Here is a 24,622-nt window from a genome sequence, read left to right on the forward strand (position 1 = left end):
GGGAGGCCCACCTAGTAACTCAAGGAGAGGTTTACATATTAGTGTAGGGGGTTAGGGGCCACTTTGACATTCAACGTGAGACGTACGAACAGAACAGTGGTCTCTTGTGAAGATTTGATGACCTACGGAGAGAGGAAACTCACCCAAAAATGAAATTGGTGCAATGTTCTCTCCACCTAGTTTGATGTTACCCAGGTAGAGAGTCCATCAAGCTAGGTGGAGAGAACATTGCACCAGTCTCATCTTTGGGTGAGTTTCCTCTCTCCGTAGGTCATCAAATCTTCACAAGAGACCACTGTTCTGTTCGTACGTCTCACGTTGAATGTCAAAGTGGCCCCTAACCCCCTACGCTAATACCTAAACCTCACCTTACCGCCCAGTAATGCAAGCTATCACACGGCTTAACGCTACTGAAAAAGGTGTAGCTAAAATCGGCGTTAAGTCCGTGCGATAGGACTTCGCAAACTGGTAAACCCAGCCCACTCCCACCCCTAAATGCCTCCTCTTTTTTGGATTTGCATCGCACCATACGATGTGCTATCGCATGTGTTAAAGGCGTTTTCGCATGCGGGAAGGGCTTATCTCATGCGTTAAAGGGGGTTTTTGTAGGGGATAAGCCCTTAACACATGCGAAAACGCCTTAGTGCATTTTGATAAATGACCCCCTTAGGCTCTTAAGAATAATTTATGGAAAGACATGAAAGAAAAACTGCTCTCACCTTGACTTTTTTTTGCGATGATGTGCCGCAATTCTCCATCACAGCGTCTGACACTACTAGTTGCCTGCCCCGCCATTTTATACCCCCAAAAAACGCGAAAATACAGGTTGTCAATCATGGGTTAAACCATGTATTCAGATAATGCAAATATGTGCTGGTAGCAATAGGATGCATCTGTGTGGATAACAATGTTCTTGAATCCTATTGTTTTAAAGTGTGCCATTCTATTTTATCATTTAGACCATGAGGCTCTACAGTGTTTAATCTGATATCCAGAAGTTTTCCCTTAAATTTAACTTAGCTATGCAATCCCCCCCCCCACCCCTCTTATGCGATGGAACATGTTCTAATATTGTCCCCACCTTGAAGAAATAATCAAGGTAGCTTAGGGATAATCTTATCATGCTGTTAACATTACAACTTATGTAAATTATTCTCTGGGTAGTCATGCACTCTTAGAATTTCTAACCTAGTACTATATTGTATAAAAGAAGGATCAGTTCATGTATACAATGAGATGCTGGTGGTCTGTTTGTCAGAGAAATGGCATCCAGCATCTCCTAAGAATACTTAGATTTTGTAGAAAGTATAATTTTTTATTGATCAATATAAGTGTTCTTGTATCCCTGGCTATAAGCATCATAAAGAATAGCTTGGCGCTTAACATTTTCCACACTGTATATCTGAGGGACATTCTTTTACTGATTTTCAATGAACAATATTAGAACAAGGAAAAGAAAAAGAAAGAAGTAAAAAATGTTATTCACAAAGGAATTAAGCTAAGGAAATATATGTCCACGCTGAATAATTGTACTATGATAATGGAAATATAATAAGCAAGAAGTAAAAAATGATTTTCACATAGGAGCTGAGCTGAAGAAATAAATGCTCACGTTGAACATTGTGAGGAAAGAAGTTTCGCTATTTTCCCTGAAGGAGTGTTCTCCGAAACGCTGCAGTGTTGGGCGTTCAAGACAGCATCAAGAGGAATTAATGAAACATAAAGCCATCATCAGCATAAGCAAGTACATTCTGAATCAATGTGAAGCTCAGAACTTCTGGAGCAGCTTGAAACTATAGCTATAAACAACAGATAAGTTGTACATATATGTTGCAGTCTGATACTGCAGGCGAAGTAGTGGACCCTTGGGCCGGCTTACCTCGAGTGATACTGTAGGCCGGGAGGCGGAGCCAGAGGCTCGAGGTGTTCACCCAGGAACCAGGAACCCCCCCAGGAGGACCCCGTAGGGTTCTGGCTCCTTGGGACTTGGGCAATAGAGAGAGTCCAGTGACAGGGATGAAAGCAAGGAAGTCCAAAGGTACTTGGTAGGCAGGAGACCGGATACTGAGGCAAGCGGAGGATAGCAACAGAGTCTCTGTGGCCAGCGGGAACAGGAGCAGGCGTAGCCTGAAACAAAGTCTGTGACAAGCAGGAGATGGCGCAAGCTGTAACCTGGAACGGGTTCTGCAGCAAGCAGGAACTGGAGCAAGCTGAAGACTGAAGCAGGACCAGAGACAAGCCAAGATCAGGGTGGGTGGCAGGCAAAGCGTAGTCAGGAACAAACCAGGGTCAGAGGCAGGCAGCAGGCAAAGCGTAGTCAAGGCAATCCAAGGTCAGCGACAGGAACTCAGTGAAGACGAAGCGCAATTCAGAACTACAAGGCAGTAGTGAACCTCGTTGCAAGGCGATGAGACGGCGTCCGGGCGCCGGTTATATCACCCTGGGTGCGTGACATCATCATCGCAGGTGGAGCTCGACTTCCGGGTGCTGGACGCACAAAGTGAGCGCACCCGCACGCGCGTGAGGCCGCGGCGGAACAGGTAGGAAATGACGGACGCCACGTGGAGTCATCGGCATCTTGGGATCCTGGGGTCGCGGAGCGCGGCGTCTCCAGCCGCGAAGGTAGGCACTGGTCAGGCACGAGGGAGAGGAAGCGGTGCAGACCGCAACACATATATACAGAAATTTCCAGCATAAAAGGGAGTCATTTCACAGCACAAAAAGAGTAAAAAAACAAACAAAAATCATCTTCAAGCAACCGATGATTACATCTCCTAGCACATAAAAGCTCATGCTTATGGTTTACCAGATAAGATATACTGGACCCAGTGCATTATGATGGTTCTTGTTCATGCATTTAAATATTCCACTCAAAATATTGGAAGTAAGAAATATCTTCATTTTATTGTTTTTTACTTTGTAGAACAAGCATTACAGATGAGTAATCATGCAATTTGCTTTGTTTTTCTGCATAACAGTTTGAAGCATTTGATAACTTTTTTGCCAAAGGAGGATGCAAAACGTTACATTTTATTTATCAAGAAACGGATACACCAGGATTAGGTAAGAGTTAAAATTTTATTGTTATTGAAATAGCACGATATATCAAGTTGAATACTGGGGTTTACAATATTTCAGTTTAAGGTTTTCTAAACTTTGACCTTGGAATCTTCAGACATGTTTGATTTTCAGAATGTCCACAATTAATATTCATAAACGATAATTTCCAATGTATTTTACATCTTTTAGTTGTTTGGAAAATCGGACCTGGTGAAGGGTTGGGAATCCTATTATCCCAGGACAAGCAGGATGCTAGTCCTCACATATGGGTGACATCATTGATGGAGCCCTATTGCGGAAAACCTTCTGTCAAAGTTTCTAGAAACTTTTGACTGGCACTCTGAGCCCACTGAGCATGCCCAGCATGCCATAATATTCTCAGCCACAGGGTTCTCCCTTCAGTCTTCGTTTTTCCGTGCTGCTGTAGGCATCGCGGAGCAGGAGCTTGTGTGACTCTCTCACAAATTGTCTGACTAAAAATCAAAATTTAAAAAGCATTTATTCTCTCCCATATCGGGGTCTCTTGTGTTACCACTGGCTGTTGAGCAAATTTAGTCTCTTTTTTACTCTTTGGAGTAAAATATTTTCTCACATTTTTCTCATTTTCATCGACAGCTGTTGGCAAAAAAATATGGCCACGGGATTTAAAAAATGTCCCAACTGTAATCGGACAATGTCCATTACAGATCCACACCTCGAGTGTGTCCTTTGTTTAGGTCAAACACACGATGTAACAACCTGTCCCAAGTGTACTGAAATGACCGCGAAGGGAAGAAAGGCCCGCCAAGAAAAGATGGAGCATTTATTCCATCTACAGCTTCTGTCATCCCCTTCCATATCGACTCAATCGTCTCCGGCTGAAGTCTCCAAATGTATAATACTGAAAAAGCGTCGTCTGGAAGGCTCAGGGTATCATTCATCGCTGAAACCATCTATAACATCGTTGAAGTCAGAACAGAGCACCGTCCGAAGCATCGCCATCGGCACAGACACCCATCGATACCAGAGGCGCTTTTCTCTCCAGAGGAATCGACCGCAAAACAGCCTAGACTCCAGGAAACACCGGTGCCTTCGACGCTGAGGCCTTCACCTCATATCGAAGCACAGATCGTCGAACCTGCACAGGGCCCTGTGGAAGGACCAGACACCTCCACCACCACGTGTAGCTGCTCTCCCGCACCAGCTATCACTGAGGAATTGACAGATTTCATCCGTCAAGCAGTGCTCCAAGCATTGAAGGATCAGCAACCACCGATAACCTCGCCGACGTCGATACCGGTGCATGCACCGATGCCAGTGCCCGCACCGATGCCAGTGCCTGCACTGATGCTGGTACCACAACCGAAGTCTACACCGAGGCAACCATCGATGCTGATGCCCATTCCATTCCCGATGCCCGACCCAATACCATTGATGTCGATGTCACCTGGGACTCCAGGACATCCTGAGTTCGCACTGTTCCAGCTTCTAATGAACAAATTCGATGAAATAGTCTGTGCTCTTCCATAGATTCCATCCAAGCCACGAGAAGAAATCCCTGGACAGATACCTTTAGATGATCCCCAGCCAGGTCTTTCAGGGCTTTCTTGTCCACCAAGGTCTTCTCCAACGTCTCCACGTCAAGACGACCCGTATGATACCTGGGACAACAGGCATACAGACACTTCTTCTGAAGGATTTATGTCGATCCTTCTCCTCCAGAAGAACAAAAGAAATCTCCACTGGAGGATTTATCCTTTACAAATTTTGTTAAGGATATGGCAGATACCATACCGTTTACTCTGGTAGCTGAAGAGGACACAAGACAGCAAACACTGGAGGTCCTCTTTTTTGTGGACCCTCCAAAACAAGTATTGGCTATACCTGTCCACGAAGTTCTCCTAGACTTACAGCACAGACTCTGGGAGCATCCATGCTCATTACCATCCATAAATAAGAGAGTGGACACCACTTATTTGGTACAATCTGTCCCCGGCTACCAGAAAGCACAACTGCCACATCAATCAGTTGTTGTGGAGTCTGCACAAAGAAATCTAAACGGATAAGGCCTCATTCCTCCACTCCTCCAGGCAAGGATCATAGATTCCTGGACTCCTTGGGCAGGAAAATTTATCAGGGAGCCATGCTAAACATAAGAATTGTGTCATATCAGTTATATATGACACAATAACAGAGAAACCTGTGGAAACAGATTGAAGATCTTTCAAATTCGTTACCACAGCAGTATCAAGAAGCAACCCAAACAATAATACATAAAGGACTTGTAGCTGGCAAGCACGAAGTCTGAGCCGCTTATGATAATTTTGAAACAGCCTCCAGAGTAGCGGTCTCTGGTATAAGTGCATATCGCTGGGCATGGCTTAAGGCCTTGGACCTCAGACCTGAGGTTCAAGAAAAATTGGTTGATTTGCCATGTGTGGGCGACAACCTCTTTGGCTCTAAGGTACAAGATGCTGTAGCACAATTAAAGGAACACACAGAAACCCTGCGTCAACTGTCGTCAGTTCCACAGGATTCTGCTACATCATCTCGCCGACCTCCAAGGAAGGAATCTCGACGACCCTTCTACAGACAGGGGCGACATTGCGGACGGGATAGAAGGTAAGGTTTGTCTTTTTGCGGATGACACTAAGATCTGCAACAGAGTGGACACGCCGGAAGGAGTGGAGAGAATGAGACGGGATCTAAGGAAACTGGAAGAGTGGTCGAAGATATGGCAGCTGAGATTCAATGCCAAGAAGTGCAAAGTCATGCATATGGGGAGTGGAAATCCGAATGAACTGTATTCGATGGGGGGGGAAAGGCTGATGTGCACGGAGCAGGAGAGGGACCTTGGGGTGATAGTGTCTAATGATGTGAAGACAGCGAAACAATGCGACAAGGCGATAGCAAAAGCCAGAAGAATGCTGGGCTGCATAGAGAGAGGAATAGAGTAAGAAAAGGGAAGTGATTATTCCCTTGTACAGGTCCTTGGTGAGGCCTCACCTGGAGTACTGTGTTCAGTTCTGGAGACCGTATCTACAAAAAGACAAAGACAAGATGGAAGCGGTACAGAGAAGGGCGACCAGGAAGGTGGAGGATCTTCATCGGATGACGTACGAGGAGAGATTGAAGAATCTAAATATGTACACCCTGGAGGAAAGGAGGAGCAGAGGTGATATGATACAGACTTTCAGATACTTGAAAGGTTTTAATGATCCAAAAACAACGACAAACCTCTTCCGTAGGAAAACAATCAGCAGAACCAGGGGTCACGATTTGAGGCTCCAGGGAGGAAGATTCAGAACCAATGTCAGGAAGTATTTCTTCACGGAGAGGGTGGTGGATGCCTGGAATGCCCTTCCGGAGGAAGTGGTGAAGACCAGAACTGTGAAAGACTTCAAAGGGGCGTGGGATAAACACTGGATCCATAAAGTCTAGAGGCCGCCAATGAAGAGTGGGTGACTCGCCAGAATGATGGCTACTGCCTGGACACAATACCCTTATTCAATAAACATACACATGCTTACTGTGACTCCAACATCGCTCTAAGCTTCAACAGCAAGAGGAAATGGAAAAAAGGATTTGCACTCACAAAGAGGGGAGTAGCTGGCTTGTTACGGCGGTTACTACCCCAAACCAAATATGCCTGATACTTCACTTTCAATGCATATACAGCATAGCTCTTTGCTTCAACGACAGGGGAGAAGAATAACTGATACTTCACACATCCAGCAGAGCTCTCTGCTTCAACGGCAAGGGAGAAGAAAAAGGGTTCGCACTCACAAAGCAGGGAGTAGCTGGCTTGTTACGGCAGTTACTACCCCAAACCAAATGTGCCTGATACTTCACTTTCCATGCATATCCAGCATGGCTCTCTGCTTCAACGGCATGGGAGAAAGACTGATACATCACGCATTTCCAGCATAGCTCTCTGCTTCAACAGCAGGGGAAAAAAACAAAAACAAAAAACTGATGCTTCACGCATATCCTGCATAGCTTCAACGACAGGGGTGAAGAAAAAAAGGATTCGCAATCACAAAGCGAGGAGTAGCTGGCTTGTTACGGCGGTTACTACCCCAAACCAAATGTGCCTGATACTTCACTTTCAATGCATATCCAGCATGGCTCTCTGCTTCAACGGCAGGGGAGAAGAAAAACAACCAACAAGGGCTGTACAACATAGTCTAGGTAAAACAAATAAGCATGGGTGTAGCTTGCTTATCGCGGCGGTTACTACCCCTACTACCCCTAACTAATCAAGCTAGATATTTCACTTGGATGCAGCTCCATCACTGCTCTCTACATTAATGGTGGGGGTGGAAGGGGAATAGAACAAAGAGCTAAGAGAAACAGATAAGTATGAGAGAAAAAATGTGTGAGGCTTGCTGGGCAGACTGGATGGGCCATTCGGTCTTCTTCTGCCGTCATTTCTATGTTTCTATGTTATTACCCTCCAGCATCAAGAGACAGATCTTCTAGGCCGCAGCAAAGATCTCAGCCTAGACAACCTAGAGCTGCTAGGCCTCAACCTCCGCCGCAGACAGGACCAGCTGCAGGCTTTTGAGGCCATCACCAGAGACCAAAGCCATCTCTACAACCCTCAACCAGATCTACCGGTAGGAGGCCAAGTATCCTCCTTTTAAAAACATTGGGTACAAATAACAGACGAATGGGTACTCGCAATAATATCTCGAGGGTACCAAATCAATTTTCTCTCGATTCCAAGAGATTTTCCTCCAAGACCTCTTACACTAAGCAAAATTCACATAATCCATCTACAAGTAGAATTATCCACCCTTCTGAGACCCAGAGCCTTAGAGCCGGTGTCCCGGACTCAGCAGGGCAGAGGATTCCATTCCCGTTATTTCCTCATTCCAAAGAAAACCGGAGGCCTACGTCCCATCCTAGACCTTAGAAATCTCAAAAGATTTCTGAAGAAAGAAAAGTTCAGGATGTTTTCCCTAGGCACTATGCTTCCACTTCTTCAAACAGGAGATTGGCTTTGTTCTCTGGATCTACAAGACGCTTACGCTCACATTCCAATAGTCCCTCCTCATCGCAAATATCTGCGCTTCCTGGTGGGTCATCAACATTTCCAGTACCGAGTACTACCATTCGGACTCGCTTCAGCTCCCAGAGTATTCACAAAATGCCTGGCAGTAATAGCAGTATACTTACACAAGGAAAGTGTCCACGTCTTCCCTTATCTGGACGACTGGCTGATCAGGAGTCAATCTCAACAAGGAGCAATAACTTCTCTCAGTCGAACAATTGCTCTTCTTCACTCTATGGGATTTCTCATCAGTTATCAAAAGTCCCATCTCATTCCATCTCATCTGCTTCAATTAATTGGAGCAGAATTGAACACCATCCTCTCAAAAGCCTTTCTACCAGACGATCGGGCAGAGACACTTGCACTATTGGCAAACTCGCTGCACTCAAAGAAATAAGCAACAGCTCATCAATTTCTAACCTTACTAGGCCACATGGCCTCCACAGTTCATGTCTCTCCTATGGCAAGGCTAGCCATGAGGGTAACCCAATGGACTTTAAGATCACAATGGATCCAAGCCATTCAACCACTGTCCTCTCCAATTCAAGTGACCCACCAGTTAAGATCATCTCTACTTTGGTGGGCAAACACGGACAACTTGCGCAAGGGCCTGCCCTTCCAACAACCAGTCCCACAGATAACTTTAACTACAGATGCATCCACCTTAGGTTGGGGAGCTCACATAGAAAATCTCCAAACCCAAGTTACTTGGACAAAACTCGAAGCAACATTTCAAATCAATTTCCTGGAACTTCGAGCTATACGTTATGCCCTATATACATTCAAGGACTGCATTTCACACAAGACTGTTCTCATACAAACAGACAACACAGTTGCAATGTGGTACTTGAACAAACAGGGCGGCACAGTTTTTTATCTTCTCTGCCAAGAGGCTGCGCAAATCTGGTCCGGGGCCCTTGCACACTCCATGCATCTACGGGCCACTTATCTAGCAGGCATATGGAACATCAGTCGACAGTTCCTTCCCCATGAGTGGTCTCTGGATCCTGTTTAAATGAACAGAATCTTTCAGCATTGGGGTCAACCAACAATCGATCTCTTTGCATCCGAACGAAATCACAAAGATTCTGCTCCCTGCACAAGCAACAAAACAAGTTATCCATGGATGCCTTCGCTCACCCCTGGAAAACAGGCCTCCTATACATGTATCCCCCCGATACCGCTGATAGCCAAAATTCTCGTGAAACTACAACAAGACAAAGGGTCAATGATACTCATAGCCCCGTATTGACCTTGACAAGTATGGTTTCCCATGCTTCTCGATCAGAGAACCCATTCACCTGGGCACAGCGCTCATTCACATAAGAACATGCCATACTGGGTCTGACCAAGGGTCCATCAAGCCCAGCATTCTGTTTCCAACAGTGGCCAATCCAGGCCATAAGAACCTGGCAAGTACCCAAAAACTAAGTTTCTTCCATGTTACCATTGCTAGTAATAGCAGTGGCTATTTTCTAAGTCAACTTAATTAATAGCAGGTAATGGACTTCTCCAAGAACTTATCCAATCCTTTTTTAAACACAGTTATACTAACTGCACTAACCACATCCTCTGGCAACAAATTCCAGAGTTTAATTGTGCGTTGAGTAAAAAAGAACTTTCTCCGATTAGCTTTAAATGGGCCACATGCTAACTTCATGGAGTGCCCCCTAGTCTATTATCCGAAAGAGTAAATAACCGATTCACATCTACCCGTTCTAGACCTCTCATGATTTTAAACACCTCTATCATATCCCCCCTCAGCCGTTTCTTCTCCAAGCTGAAAAGTCCTAACCGCTTTAGTCTTTCCTCATAGGGGAGCTGTTCCATTCCCTTTATCATTTTGGTAGCCCTTCTCTGTACCTTCTCCATCGCAATTATATCTTTTTTGAGATGCGGCGACCAGAATTGGTACACAGTATTCAAGGTGCGGTCTCACCATGGAGCGATACAGAGGCATTATGACATTTTCTGTTTTATTCACCATTCCCTTTCTAATAATTCCCAACATTCTGCCGCAGCACACTGAATCGACGATTTCAATATGTTATCCACTATGATGCCTAGATCTCTTTCTTGGGTTGTAGCACCTAATATGGAACCCAACATTGTATAACTATAGCATGGGTTATTTTTCCCTATATGCATCACCTTGCACTTATCCACATTAAATTTCATCTGCCATTTTGATGCCCAATTTTCCAGTCTCACAAGGTCTTCCTGCAATTTATCACAATCTGCTTGTGATTTAACTACTCTGAACAATTTTGTATCTGCAAATTTGATTACCTCACTCGTATTTCTTTCCAGATAATTTATAAATATACTAGCTGTACCCTGCCACGCGTTGCAGTGGCTGAGCCTGGTTAAGTTGAAAAAACAGAACTGAGCAGTAAAGGTTACAGTTTGTGTGGTTTTTTTTTGTTTTTTACCCCAAATGAACAGCACCAGCAAAGAATAGTTTAAATATGCAAGCACACCTTCCTGGCCCCCCCCCCAACCCGGCGAAATAGAACAACGCACGCTTCAGCCCCCCTCTCGGGAGATGAGGAGAATGAGTGCCCCCCCCCCGTGAAAAACGTGCGGCGGAAAATAAGAACGGTCCCCCACCGTGCTCGTCCCCAGCTACTGTGTAAACTGCCAGCCGGTGGCGAGGGTGTGTGCTAGGGTTTGTTCCGCCGGCTGCCATGTCGCAAAACTTCACCCCTGAAAGTGATGCGTCAGGATTCCTGACCTAGTAAGGGCAAATGTCCGCTGAGGATATGGCGCTGACGGGCTCTTGCCCTTACTATGTCACATGGTGTACCGACGTCATTGTTGTCTCCGTATAGCATAGTAAGGGCAAGGTCCGCCGGCACCATTTTGGTTGCTGGCATCCGACGGCCCTACTGAATGCGATGTGTCCCGGACCGTTCCTGTGGTGCCGGCGGAGAAGCACGGACTTGTTTCAGGTGTAGTGTGTGATCGGAGTGCAGTGCGTGGGTGGGTGGAAGAGGGTACTTTAAAATCGGAGGGTGTGTTAAATGCGTGGCTTCCCAATGTAGCAGCCAGGAATTCGTGTTTTGGTGTGGTTTGGGAGGGTGGGTGAAGTAAGTGACATTAACAGGCGTGTGGGTGGGGGTGTGTGGTGTGATGAGTGTGGATTTCTGTGTGTTATGAGGGAGTGTGAATTAAAGACAATAGCCCTGTGTGGGGGTGGGGTGTGGTGTGTGAAAGGTGTAAGAGGTTGCGCTTGCGCTGACGGCCACCAGATGTCGCTGTTTTGTGTAAGCAATTTTTAAACTTGTATTACTTGTCACAGGTGTGACCTATATGTAATGTAAGTGTATAAGATCCTTCCCGTATGGGAAGTGAATGTTGTGTGCAAATTTGAACGCATTTGGTTAAGCGGTTGGCGAGATTAGCGACGACATACAAACTATTTAACATTTTTATTTAAATAGATTGAAAAGTAAGGGTCCCAATACAGATCCCTGAGGCACTCCACTGTCCACTCCCTTCCACTGATAAAATTGTCCATTTACACCATCCGAACTTTCAGACCCTATCCCTCACAGCCTGAATGTTGAAAGCTTGATCCTGCAACCGCTCAACCTTTCAACCAAAGTCTCTCAAGTGCTTGTAGCTTCATGGAACCTTCCACATGAAAATCCTATCGTTCCATGTGGAATAGCTTTACCATATGGTGCATGCGAAAAAGTATCAACCCTTTTTCCTGCCCCACTTCATCTCTATTAGACTACCTCTCACCTTTCAGACTCTGGTCTCCAGACTTCTTCGGTGAGGGTACACCTGAGTGCCATCTCAGCATACCACAAAGCAGTTGGGGATGCCCCGATAACATCGCATCCCCTTGTGAGTAGGTTTATGAGGGGCTTACTACAACTCAAGGCCCTTCTATGGCCACCAGTCACTGAATGGGACCTAAATATGGTACTTACAAGGCTCATGTGCTCCCCATTTGAGCCTTTGCACTCCTACAATGTTAAATTTCTTACATGGAAAGTTCTCTTCCTAGCAGCCATTACATCTGCTCGAAGGGTTAGTAAGTTTTACTAAGTTATAAGCACTTGTCACATACGCACCCTATACAAGGTTTCTTCATGACCGAGTGGTCCTTCGTATTCACCCTAAATTCCTTCTGAAGGTGGTTACCGACATCCACTTGAATCAGTCTATAGTCTTGTCCACATTATTCCCAAGGCCCCTTACCAGGGTGAGAATGTTTTACACACCTTGGACTGTAAACGTGCAAGGTCCATAGGAAATCCACCCAACTCTTTGTTTCTTTCGATAAAAACAAACCAGGAGTTGCAGTGGGCAAACAAACTCTCTCCAATTGGTTAGCAGACTGTACTGAATTCTGCTATGAGAAAGCAGTCCTTCCTCTCCAGGGACGAGTGAAGGCGCACTCAGTAAGAGCCATGGCAATTTCAGTAGCACACTATCGTTCAGTACCGATTGCTGACATCTGTAAAGCTGCAACATGGAGCTCTCTTCACACATTTGCAGCACATTACTACCTGGAGAAGGAAGAACATCAAGACTCTGCCTTTGGCCAATCTGTCTTGAAGAATTTATTTCCAGTGTAATCCCAACTCCTTCCTCATCCACCTTCTGTTATTTTCAGGTTGCCTCATTTTTCCCAACAGTACATCAGTTGTTGTGCCTGTTGCACAAGTTGTACTCTGTTGGTCCAAACAAATATGAGTCAGCCTGTAGCTTGCTAATCACCCACATGTGAGGACTACCATCTTGCTTGTCCTGGGAGAAAGCAGAGTTGCTTACCTGGAATAGGTGATCTCCCAGGACAGCAGGATGTTGTCCTCACGAAACCCACCCGCTACCCCGTGGAGTTGGGTCCGAAACATTTTATAATTTTATTTTTTCGCTGACACCTTTTGCTACAAACGAGACTGAAGGGAGACCCCTGTGGCTACAGGGATTATGGCTTGCTGGGTATGCTCAGTGTGCCAGTCAAATGTTCTAGAAACTTTGACAGAAAAAAGTTTTCCATGATAGAGCTTCGTCTAGTGACGTCACCAACATGTGAGGACTACATTCTGCTGTCCTGGGAGAATACCTGTTACAGGTAAGCAACTCTGCTTTCTGCTATTTCTTAGTCTTTCTCCACACATTGCTCCTTGTGAACTTTCAATTTCACTATACCACTATGGGCCTCCCTTCTTTCTTTGATATATCAGAAAACATTTTTGTGACCTCACTTTATTTCTTTGGCAATCTTTTCTTCCGCTTTACCTTTTGCTTTTGTGATTTCTTTCTTCGTCTCCCTCAGTTTCACCAGGTATTCTTCTCTATGTTTCTCTCTTAGGGATCTTTTTTACTTCCTGAATACTGTTCTTTTTGCCTTAATTTTATCAGTGATCTCCTTTGAGAACCAGATCAGTTTCATTTTCCTCTTATTTTTGTTTATTTTTCTAACATATAGATTTGTTGCCTGTGTAATAGTTTCTTTTAATTTGGCCCACTGTTGTTCCACCTCACCAGTTTTTTCTGTCTTCTCATTCTTCCTCCAGGAACATCCCTATTTTAACAAAGTCCTTATTATTGAAATTCAAAACTCAGGTCTTTGTACAACTTCTACATATCTTATTTGCGATATCAAACCATACTGTCTGTTAATCACTGGTGCTCAAGATGGGCGCCTTCTTAGACATTAGAGACATTATCTCCATTTGTGAGTACCAGGTTGAATATCACACCCTTTCTCGTGGGTTCTATTACTATTTGTTTGAGCAGAGTCCCTTGAAGGGCATCCACTATTTCTCTACTTCTTATAGATTCTGCAGAAGGGATACTGCAGTCTACATGTGGCAAATTAAAATCTCCATCGAGCAACACTTCTCCTTTCTTTCCCACTTTTTGAATGTATTCTATCATATCTCTGTCCAGCTCTTCTGACTGAATTGGAGGCCTGTAGACTACACCAATTATAAATGAATGACCATCTTTTTTTTTTTCTTTTTTTTAGAACCATCCATAATGCTTCTTCCCTACCTCATGTCCCTTGCATTTCAGTTGCTTGGATATTATTTTTCACATAAAGCACTACTTCTCCCTCCTTTCTGTCCTCTTTGTCCTTCCTTAATAAATTATAGCCCAGGATGGCCATATCCTAATTGAGACTCCGCGAACCATGTGTTTGTTATAGCAGTGATGTCCAAATCCGCTTCCACCATTAGAACTTGAGGTCTAGGATTCCTGTTCATACCCCAGATCAGTCCAGACAAGTGGACTTTGCATCCCTACCAGCAGATGGAGGCAAAGAACGAAATGTTTGAGGCACTGCTACATAACTGAGAGTGCCCCTGTAGTCCTTTAGTATTTCTCTGTCTCTAGCAGATGGTAGAGGTGCAAACTTGCAGTCTGAGAGAGATTTAAAAAAAAAGAAAGAATAAAATAGTTTGAGAGACGAAAATTTCATTGGTGCACTTCCTGAGGTATTAGGCATCTTTGTGGGCCATCCCTCAGGTGGAGCTGGGAGAGTAAGGGGTGGTAATTCCCGGCCTGTCTCAGCCTGCAGCATCCAAGGGATCTGGCTTCCTCTTTCCCTCCAAGGTCTTCTCCCCCTCACTACCGGCCATGCACAGGAACAGGAAAGTATTAGAATTTTATTTATTTATTTTTGAATTCTTATATAAAGACATTCTTGTAGGATTTACAAATCATGTCGGTTTACAATACAACAGAACAATCACGTCTAAGGCGTTACATTAAAACATAGCGTCAAAAGGATAAGATAAAACAGAGCAATCGCGGCTAGGGCGTAACATTAGAACATAACATCTAGTAGAATTTATAAATATGAATACATAATAATGCTTCGAATAGAACGAATAGGGGACTTTAGGGAACATTGGCACATTAGAACATTTAAATCATTAATAGTAACCTTAACTTTAGCACTTACGTAGAATAGTTCGGGTTACCTTAGAGTAACAGATGGCACAGGGTGTGGAGAGAGGGACATGACAATGGGTAGAGATAAGAGATGAGGAGGGGACAAGAAGTAAGGGCTGTAAGTCAGGAAGAAAAAAAAAGAGAGGAACAGACTAAAAATAGTTGGGGAAGGGGAGATCCTAGAACCCAATTATGTCCTGTTATGTCCTTTAACTGGTGTCAGAATGGTCTTGGGATTCTGGGAAGGCTTGTCTGAAAAGCCATGTTTTGAGGTGTTTCTTAAATGTTTGAAGGCAAGGTTCTTGTCGAAGCTCCGGTGGCAGAGAGTTCCAGAGAGTGGGCCCTGCTGTCGAAATAGCACGCTTTCTTAGTGTGGATTTGACCGGTGGGGCGTATAATGATCCTTTGTATGCGTTTCTAATTGGTCTGTCTGATGTATGAAGACGGAGTTGAGTGCTTAGTTTAAGATGGGCGATGCCATGAATGTCCTTGTGTATCATCATTAATGCTTTGAAGGTGATCCTAGATTTAATGGGAAGCCAGTGAAGGAAATGAAGGATGGGCGTAATGTGGGCTCTCTTGTTTGAATTGGTAAGAATCCTAGCCGTGGCATTCTGGACCATATGTAGGGGTTTGATAGTTATCGCTGGGAGCCCTAGCAGGAGAGAATTGCAGTAGTCTAACTTTGTGAGGATAATTGATTGAACTACTAAACGGAAGTCCCTGAAATGCAGGAGAGGTTTCAGATTTTTGAGTACTTGTAGTTTGAAGAAACATTCTTTAGTTGTTTTGTGGACGAATGATTTTAGGTTGAAGTTGTTATCGAGCCAAACCCCTAAGTCTGACGGACGGGGAATGGTTGATGAATGTTTTGGCGAATTGAGAGGCGCTATGAGAGCTGAGGAGAACGTGGTTATCGTCTGGCGAAATGAAGAGGATCTCCGTCTTGCTTGGATTGAGGATAAGGTTAAGGCTGGTGAGCAGATTATTTATGGATTGTAGACAGCTGTTCCAGTGTGCCCAAGTTTTTTGCAGGGAATCTGTGATTGGTAAAAGAATCTGTACGTCTGTGTTTTCTGTGTTAAGTTTTCTGTGTTAAGTGCTGTTTTGTTGATTTAAGCTGTGTCTTATAAAAAGTAGAAGATTAAGGCAGGCGCAATGGAAGGGCCGATTATGCAGCATTTTTGCTTGCAGGAGCAGTTAGCCAGGAGGGGAGAAGAATCGCTGAGACCTAGTTAGCACCTGGGGTCCAGGGAAGTTCAGGGTGAGTAACTCGCAATGCTTTGCAAGACCTCTTGGAGTTTGGCAGTCTGGGCGATTGTGCCACATGTGCACAAGTATGGTACTGACTGCATAGCGAGCGGGAACCTATTGGGCCTTTGGAGTGAGACACGACCAACTCAGTGCGGCCATGCTGTGTTCTGCCTACACCTCAGGAGGGGAAAGATCCTCCATTGAGGCTGCTACTGCATGGAAAGTCACTAGATCTTCTGGGCTTGTTGGTAGAGTTGAGGGGGCAGCATCCCTATCTGCTGTGCGCTGGAAGAAGCAAACAGCGTCTGGGTGACTCTAGGACTCCCCCCCCCCTTCTTTTGCCCACATGATCATGTTAGAGGAGCATGGTAGTGTGGGGAAGTCTGAGAAGGTTACAATGGAAGAAGCCATGGAGTTTGTTGTGCTCCTTCACAAGACCTTTTTGGCCAAAAAGGGAGCAGGTGGTAGGCGGCCCCTGGTCCACAAGACGCAACCTTCTTCTAAGAGGGTTAAGGGGACTCCATCAAGTGGAGCTGGAGGACTTTTCTGTTGCCTGGGTCTCGCACATTCTTTGGCAGAAGGCAAGGGGGACCTCAGGGATTTAGAGGATTCAGAAGACCCGCAGGAGAAGGGGGATCCGAATGCTAGGGATGATACTGGAAAGGATCCCATGGATCCAGCAGATGGTGATCCAGATGCGGTCAAACACTTGCTGGATCGAGAGAAGATCCAGGCCACGAAAAGGGACAACCCAAGAGTTTTCCTGTTGAAATAAGAGTTGCAGCCTCTTATTCCACAGGTCCTGGAAGAGTTAGGAATTAAGGTCACCCAGGAGGAGTCTGATAATGAAGGGATGAACCCGGTTCTGGATGGACCATGGGGATTGCCAAAGGCTTCTTAATACTTCCCAAAGTGGATGCTTTGGTCTCCGCAGTGACCAAGAAGACAACTATCCCAGTGGCGGGGGTTGTCCATGCTGAAGGATGTGCAAGATAGGAAATTGGAGATCCAGTTGAAATGGTTGTTTGAGGTATCAGTCTTGAGTCTTTGCATCAAGTTACTGCAGATTGCAGCTCAGAGGGCCTGCTTGCGTTAGGTGCAAAAGGCTCAGGAGAAGGAGGCTCACCTGGCGGGCAATGCACAGCAGGCAGTACATTTGGAGGCTGGGGTGGCCTATGTGGTGGATGCTCTGTATGATTTGGTTCAGACATCTGTCAGGAGCATGGTTTCCGCAGTGGCAGCGCAAAGGCTCCGCTTATTGCTTAGCTGGTCTGTGGATGTGTGGTCCAAGTCACAGCTGTGCAATCTTCCTTTTAAGGGGAAGCTGCTGGTTGGAGAAGATCTGGAACAGCTGATGAAGCAATTGGAGAAGTCTAAGGGGAATAGGTTGCTGGAGGATAAGCGTTCCAAGAAATCCTTTCCCTTCCATTCCTGCTTCCGGGATATGCAGAGTTTTCATACCAGCAAGAAACAAGGTTCAGGGAAGCAGCAGTTTTTGGGATTCCCTTAGACCTCCAGGGATGCTTCCATCAGGGGACTGGAGGTGGAATATCTTTGCAAGGATGCCAGGCTAGTCAACTCATCCGTGGAATTGGTAGGGGAAAGATTGACCCGCTTTTATGAGGAGTGGACCAAGATCACATCAAATCAGTGGGTTTTGGAAGTGATAAGATGGCTACATGTTAGAATTTTCTCATCCAATCTGAGAGGCCTTCATAGGGTCCCACTGTGCATCCCGAAGCAACTGAGAAGCAGTTTGGGTTATGTGTCAATGGTTACAAAAGGTTAGACGCGATTTTGTCGGTACCACGAAGGGAGCGGGAACAGAGGAGGTATTCAATTTACTTCATAGTTCCCAAGAAAGAGGGTGCATTTTGGCCTATTCTAAATCTCCAAAAGATCAATTTGATGCTGTGAGTTCCGTGTTTTCGTATTCAGATATTCTGGACTGTGATAGCATCGGTCCCCAGGGGAGAGTTTCTGGCATTGCTGGATCTGACTGAGGCCTATCTGCATATCCCCATATGAGTGGAGCATCAGAGATTTCTGCGATTAATGGTACTTGGGCAGCATTTCCAGTTCGGGCTCTTCCATTTGGGCTGTCACCACGCAAGTTCACAAAGGTGATGGTGGTGGCAGCAGCTCTGAAACAGGAAGGCATTTTGGTTCACCCTTATCTGGATGACTGGCTTATACAGGTGGAGTCGGAGGTGGAATGCCATCGGACAATTTGATGGGTCATGAAACTGTTGGTCTCTTGACTGGGTGATAAACCTGGCCAAAAGTTATTTAGTGCCATCCAGTCATTGGAGTATCTGGGAGCAAGGTTTGATATCTAGATTGGCATTATGTTTCCAACCTTGGAGAAAGTGGTGAAGTTGCAAGCTCAAGTGGCTTGTTTGTTACGACTTGTGGTGCCCCAGGCCTGGGACTATTTGCAGGTTCTGGCTTCTATAGCTTCCACGCTAGATTTATTTATTTAAAAATATTTCTATACCGTCTTTCACAAACAAAGTTTGACCAAAACGGTTCACAAAGCGGTTGATTTGGTGCCATGGGTCTTTGTGCACATGTGTCCCCTCCAGAGGGCTCTTTTGTCCTGTTGGAATCTGTTGTCATAGGAGTTTATGTCTTTACTGCTGCTTTGGGATTCCATATCCAGTCTCTTGTGATGGCCATCTCGCCACAACCTGGAAAGGGGAGTTGATATGAAGACAATCGTTTGGAATCAAGGGTGGTTCACAAGGCGTTGTATTTTCTGCTGTGGATTAGAGGAAGAATGGTGAGAGTTTTTTGGACAATGTAACAGTGACGTATATCAATTGTCAGGGTGGGACGAAAAGTCATGCTGTGACACTGGAAGCCCAGAAGCTCTTTGTATGAGCGGAGCAGAATCTGGAAGGAATAGCAGTGTTGCATGTTGCCAGAGTGGACAATGTGGAAACAGATTTTCTCAGCAGGCAACAGTTGGACCCCAGGAAATGGGAGTTGTCCCTGAAGGCATTAGACCTCATTTGTGCCAGGTGGGCAGTCCCCAGCTAGACCTGATGGTGTTGAGAGGCAATGGCAAAGTGCCATGGTTCTTCAGTTGTAGATGGGAGGGCTTGTCTGAGGTGACTGATGCTCTGGTTCTTCCTTGGCCAGCAGGGATCCTGTTGTATGTGTGTTCTCTTTGGCCTCTCGTAGGTTGTGTGTTGCGCTGCATAGAATGTCACCCAGGGAGAGTTGTTCTTTTGGCGCTGGAGTGGCTTCATCATTCGTGGTTTGCGGATCTCGTGCATCTCGCAATAGATGGTCCCAATAGGTTGGCTCATCTGCAGGGGTTGCTTCGGCAAGGGCCCATCTTCTCGGATCGGGTGGATCGCTTTTAACTTGTGTCTTGGCTTTTGAGAGGTGACAATTACTTTTGAAAGGGTACTTGGAACTGGTGATTACCAGCTTACTTCAGGCTAGACAGTCTTCTATTTCTCTAGGGCATGGTGAAAGCTTGAGTCCTGGTGCTTGAGGGAGGGTCTGGAGCCTTTACGGGAGGACAGACCTCACATCTTAGCCTTTTTGCAGCAGGGTTTGAAGAAAGGCCTGACCTATAATTTGCTTTCAGGTTCAGGCCACTGCCTTGGGATGTTTTAGGGGCAAGCTTCAGGGAATGTCTTTGGCCTCTCATCCAGATGTTGCTCATTTTCTAAAGGGGGCCAAACACTTTATTTATTTATTTAACACTTTTCTATACCGACCTTCATGGTAGAGACCATATCAGGTCGGTTCACATCGAATAGGGGAACTGAACCAAGAACAGTAACCAAAACAAAAGGTTGAACATGAAAAAGCAAAGTTACATTTAACAGGGAAATTAAACTTGGAGGCATAGACTGCTGGAAGGAAGGAAAGGCTAGAGATAGCAGAGAAATTATTAGTATAAACAGAGCAGTCAGGAGGCTCTTATTCTGGGCTTAGGGGTAATATGGAAATCTATTGCTCCTAAAGGAAGTTCTGTCGACTATTGTGTGTCATGGGTATCTGAGAAGGCTTGGCGGAAAAGCCAGGTCTTAAGTTTTTTCTTGAATGTTGGTAGGCAGGGTTCCATTCTGAGGTCAGCTGGGATGTCGTTCCAGATAGTTGGGCCTGCTGTTGAAAAGGATCGGTCTTTAGTTGAGATGAGGCGTGTGGCTTTTGTAGGTGGGGTCTGTAGGGTTCCTTTATATATTTCTCTAGTCGGTCTGTTGGTGAGGTGGAGATTGAGGGGGAATTCGAGGTCCAGATGCAAGTGATTGTAGATGACTTTGTGGATTAAAGTGAGCGATTTGTGGAGGATTCTGTACTTCACTGGGAGCCAGTGTAGGTTACGTAGGATGGGAGATATGTGTTCTCCCCGGTTGGTGTTAGTCAAGATTCTTGCGGCAGCGTTCTGTATCAACTGTAGCGGCTTGGTGGTAGAGCTGGGGAGTCCCAAGAGGAGTGCACTGCAGTAGTCGATTTTAGCAAATATCAAGGCTTGCAGGACTGTTCTGAAGTCGTGGAAAAAAAGTAGGGGTTTGAGTCTTTTTAGGACTTGAAGCCTGTAGAAACAATCTTTGGTTGTGGTGTTGATCATTTTCTTGAGGTTTAAGCGGTTGTCTAGTAACACCTCGAGATCTCGTACGTGGGTATGCATGAGCTGGGTGTTAAGGATGGTCTGTGGGAGTGGGTTGTCTTGGTTAGAGGAGATGAGGAGGAGTTCGGTCTTGGATGCGTTAAGGACCAAGTTGAGGCTGTTAAGCAGGCTGGTGATCCGATTTAGGCAGTTGTTCCAGAGCGAGAGTGATTTTGCGATGGATTCTGTTATCGGAATCAAAATCTGCATGTCATCTGCATACAGAAAATGAATAAGGTTAAGGTCTGTTAGAAGCTGACAGAGTGGGAGGAGGTATATATTAAAGAGAGTGGGTGATAACGATGATCCTTGGGGTACTCCGAGTGAGGACCTTGTTGAAGGAGATTCTTTATTATTTATTTTAACTTTGTAACTTCTATTACTAAGGAAAGACGTGAACCAACTGAGGGCTGAACCTGATATACCTATTTCTGCTAGGAGAGTCAGAAGGATGGTGTGGTTGACTGTGTCGAAGGCTGCCGAGATGTCCAATAGAACTAGAAGGAAGGAATGTCCCTTGTCTAATCCCAGAATGATATGGTCTGTTAAGGAAATGAGGAGTGTTTCTGTATTGCGAGATTTGCGGAATCCGTATTGGGAAGGGAATAGAATGTTGTGATCCTCTAGATATTCTGACAGCTGAGTGTTAACCAGTTTCTCTGTAAGTTTGGCTAAGAACGGTAGATTTGAGATGGGGCGGAAGTTAGCAGGTTCTTTGGGGTCTAAGTTATGCTTCTTGAGGAGGGGTTTAAGGGAAGCGGATTTTAAGCTATCTGGGTATCTCCCTTGTGCTAATGAGCAGTTTATAATATTAGCTAGAGGTCCTGCAATCATGTTTGGAATCAGTAGCAGGAGTTTGGATGGTATATTGTCTGCTGGATGGCTAGATGGTTTCTGTTTCTTAAGGAGAGATTCAATCTCCCCGGGAGATGTCAGATCGAAGTTGTCGAGCTTGATTCCAGTATGGGAGTGAGTGGTGGAGAATGTAGAGCATGTGGTGGTGTTGGTTGGTAGGAGAGCCAGGGTATTTGTGATCTTCTGTTGAAAGAAAGAAGCAAGTTCATTAGCCTTGGATTGTGCTAGATCATCAGGTATCGTTGGTGGGGATGACTTTGTGATTTGTGACACATAAGAGAAAAGTGCCTTGGCGTCATATTGGAGGTTGTGGATTTTACTTGCATAGTATTCTCTTTTTGACTTTAGGATTGAGGTCCTATAATGGTGTAGGGTTCCTTTGTAAGATGAGAGTGTAACAGAGTTGGGGGCTTTGCGCCATCTATTTTCTTTGTGGCGAAGGATTTGTTTCATCCGTATTAGCTCCGTGGAGAACCATGGTTGTTTTCCTTTCTTTTCAAGGTTTATTGTTTTGGAGATTGCAGGGCATATCTTGTTAGCCACTGCTTCCGTGATGTTGTGCCATGAAAGAACTGCCGATTCAGTGTTGGATAAGTCCAGGTTTGAGAGTTCTTTCGTAAGATGGTCGCTGAGAGTCTCGGATGCACATGTTTTCCTGTAGTGAATGGTGGACTGAGGTTGCGGGCTGTAAGTTTGTTGTTTAGCGGCGATCTTGGTGGTTATCAGAAAGTGATCTGACCAGGGTACTGGAGTGCAGGTGGGTGTCGATGAGCAACTGAATTTTGAGTTGATGAAGATGAGATCCAACGTGTGTCCTCCTTTGTAAGTGGGGTTGTTGACGATTTGCGTGAATCCCATTGCACTGAGGGAATTGAGGAGGGTTTCGCAGTTGGGGGAGAGGGGTGAGGCGTTGGTATGTAAGTTAAAGTCTCCCATGATCATGGTAGGGAGATCAAAGTCGATGTGCTTTACTATGGATTCGATGAGGGGAGAGGCGTCCGCTTCAAGTAATCCCGGAGGAGCATAGACTAGTAGTAGTTGCAGATGTGATTTGACTAAGCCCAGTTCCAGTTTGGACTCGGACTTGATTGTATGTGGAATACTTGTGTCCTCCGGTGAGTAGTTTATGTCTGCAATGGAACCTTAACTTGGTTCTGCAGGTTTTGTGTTTCCCTCTGTTTAAACCTTTGCGGGGGGGGAGCATCATTGAAGGATCTTACCTTGAAGGCAGTTTTTCTGGTGGCCAGTTGTTTGGCTAGGCGGATTTTGGAGCTCCAGGCTTTGTCCTTTAGAGATCCTATCTTGCGGATTTCAGATGGAGTATCTTTGCAAATGGTGCCTTCTTTTTTACCGAAGGTGGTTTCCTTCTTCCATCTGAACCAAACGGTGGAACTGCCTGCGTTTCCAAATTTGTCTTCAGGGACTCCGCATGCGGGGGAACTTTACCTATTGGATGTTTGTCGGATTCTGTTGCGATATCTTAAGGTCACTAACAGTTTTCATCGGTTGGATCACCTTTTTGTCTCAGCATTTATACAGGTAAATCCATGACCAGTGTTTAATTCACCTCTATTAGATGGAGATGGAGCAAAGCTGATATCAAGGTATATATACCCTTGTTCTGACATCAGCCCACCAGTATTCTCCATCTCCACCAGATGGTGCACGTGCATCTCCTTACTGGGGATTGCTCGTTTAAAAAAAAAACAAAAAAACGAAAGAAAGAGAGAGAAGGATGAACTGAACAAAATCACGGTGATCCATGAAGATGTGGTAGGCAAAATTGACAAATTGAAGAGTATTAAATCACCTGGACCGTATGGTATACACTCCAGGTTTCTGAAAGAACTAAAAAATAAAATTTCAGACCTATTACATTTAATTTGTAACCTATCATTAAAAATCAGCCATTGTACCTGAAGACTGGAAGGTGGCCAATATAATCCCGATATTTAAAAATGGCTCCGGGGGTGATCCGTGAAACTATAGACCAATGATCCTGACTTGAGTGCTGGGAAAAATAGTGGAAGCTGTTAAAGAATAAAAATCAGAAAACATTTATATAGACTTTGTTTAATGGGACACAGCCAGCACAAATTTAATCAAGGGAAGATTGCAAACTGGTTAAAAGATAGGAAACAGCAAGTAGGATTAAATGGTCTGTTTTCACAGTGGAAAAAGGTAAACAGTGGACTGCCTCATGGATCTGTACTTGGACCAGTACTTTTTACTTTATCTATAAATGATCTGGAAAAGGGTACGACAAGAGAGGTGATAAAATTTGCAAATGACACAAAATCTCAAGCAGATTGTGGTAAATTGCAGGAGGACCATGTGAGTCTGGAAGATTGGGCTTTCAAATGGCAGATTAAATTTAATGTGGACAAATGCAAGGTGTTGCATATAGGGAAAAATAACCCTTGCTGTAGTTACATAATGATAGTTTTCATCTTAGCAGTTACCACTCAGGAAAGAGATCTAGGTGTCATATTGGATAATACAATGAAATTGTCAGCTCAGTGTGCTGTGGCGGTCAAAAAAGCAAACACAATGTTAGAAATTATTATGAAGGGAATGGCAAATAAAATGGTGGATGTCAAAATGCCTCTGTATTGCTCCATGGTGAGACCGCACCTTGAATACTGTGTGCAACTTTGGTCGCCTCATCTCAAAAAAGATATAGTTGACAGAGTGCAGAGAAGGGTGACCAAAATAAGGGGCATGGCACACCTATGAGGAAAGGTTAAAGAGGTTAGGTCTGTTCAGTTTGGAGAAGAGATGACTGAAGGGGGATATAATAGAGGTCTACAAAATCATGAAATAACTTTAACAGGTTAATGTAAATTGGTTATTTACTCTGAGACAAT

At 44.9% G+C, this 24,622-nt stretch overlaps 1 protein-coding gene across 1 annotated transcript in view; it reads left to right on the forward strand.

Annotated features, from left to right (window-relative positions):
• Positions 1–24,622, forward strand: part of DNAH8 (dynein axonemal heavy chain 8) — a 1,926,251-nt gene that overhangs the window by 87,045 nt on the left and 1,814,584 nt on the right. The window contains 1 exon segment of the mRNA XM_029592920.1: positions 2,979–3,063. Within this exon segment, the coding sequence (XP_029448780.1) occupies positions 2,979–3,063 (85 nt within the window).

This window comes from Rhinatrema bivittatum, chromosome 3, assembly GCF_901001135.1.
Source record: "Rhinatrema bivittatum chromosome 3, aRhiBiv1.1, whole genome shotgun sequence".
Lineage (NCBI taxonomy): Eukaryota > Metazoa > Chordata > Amphibia > Gymnophiona > Rhinatrematidae > Rhinatrema > Rhinatrema bivittatum.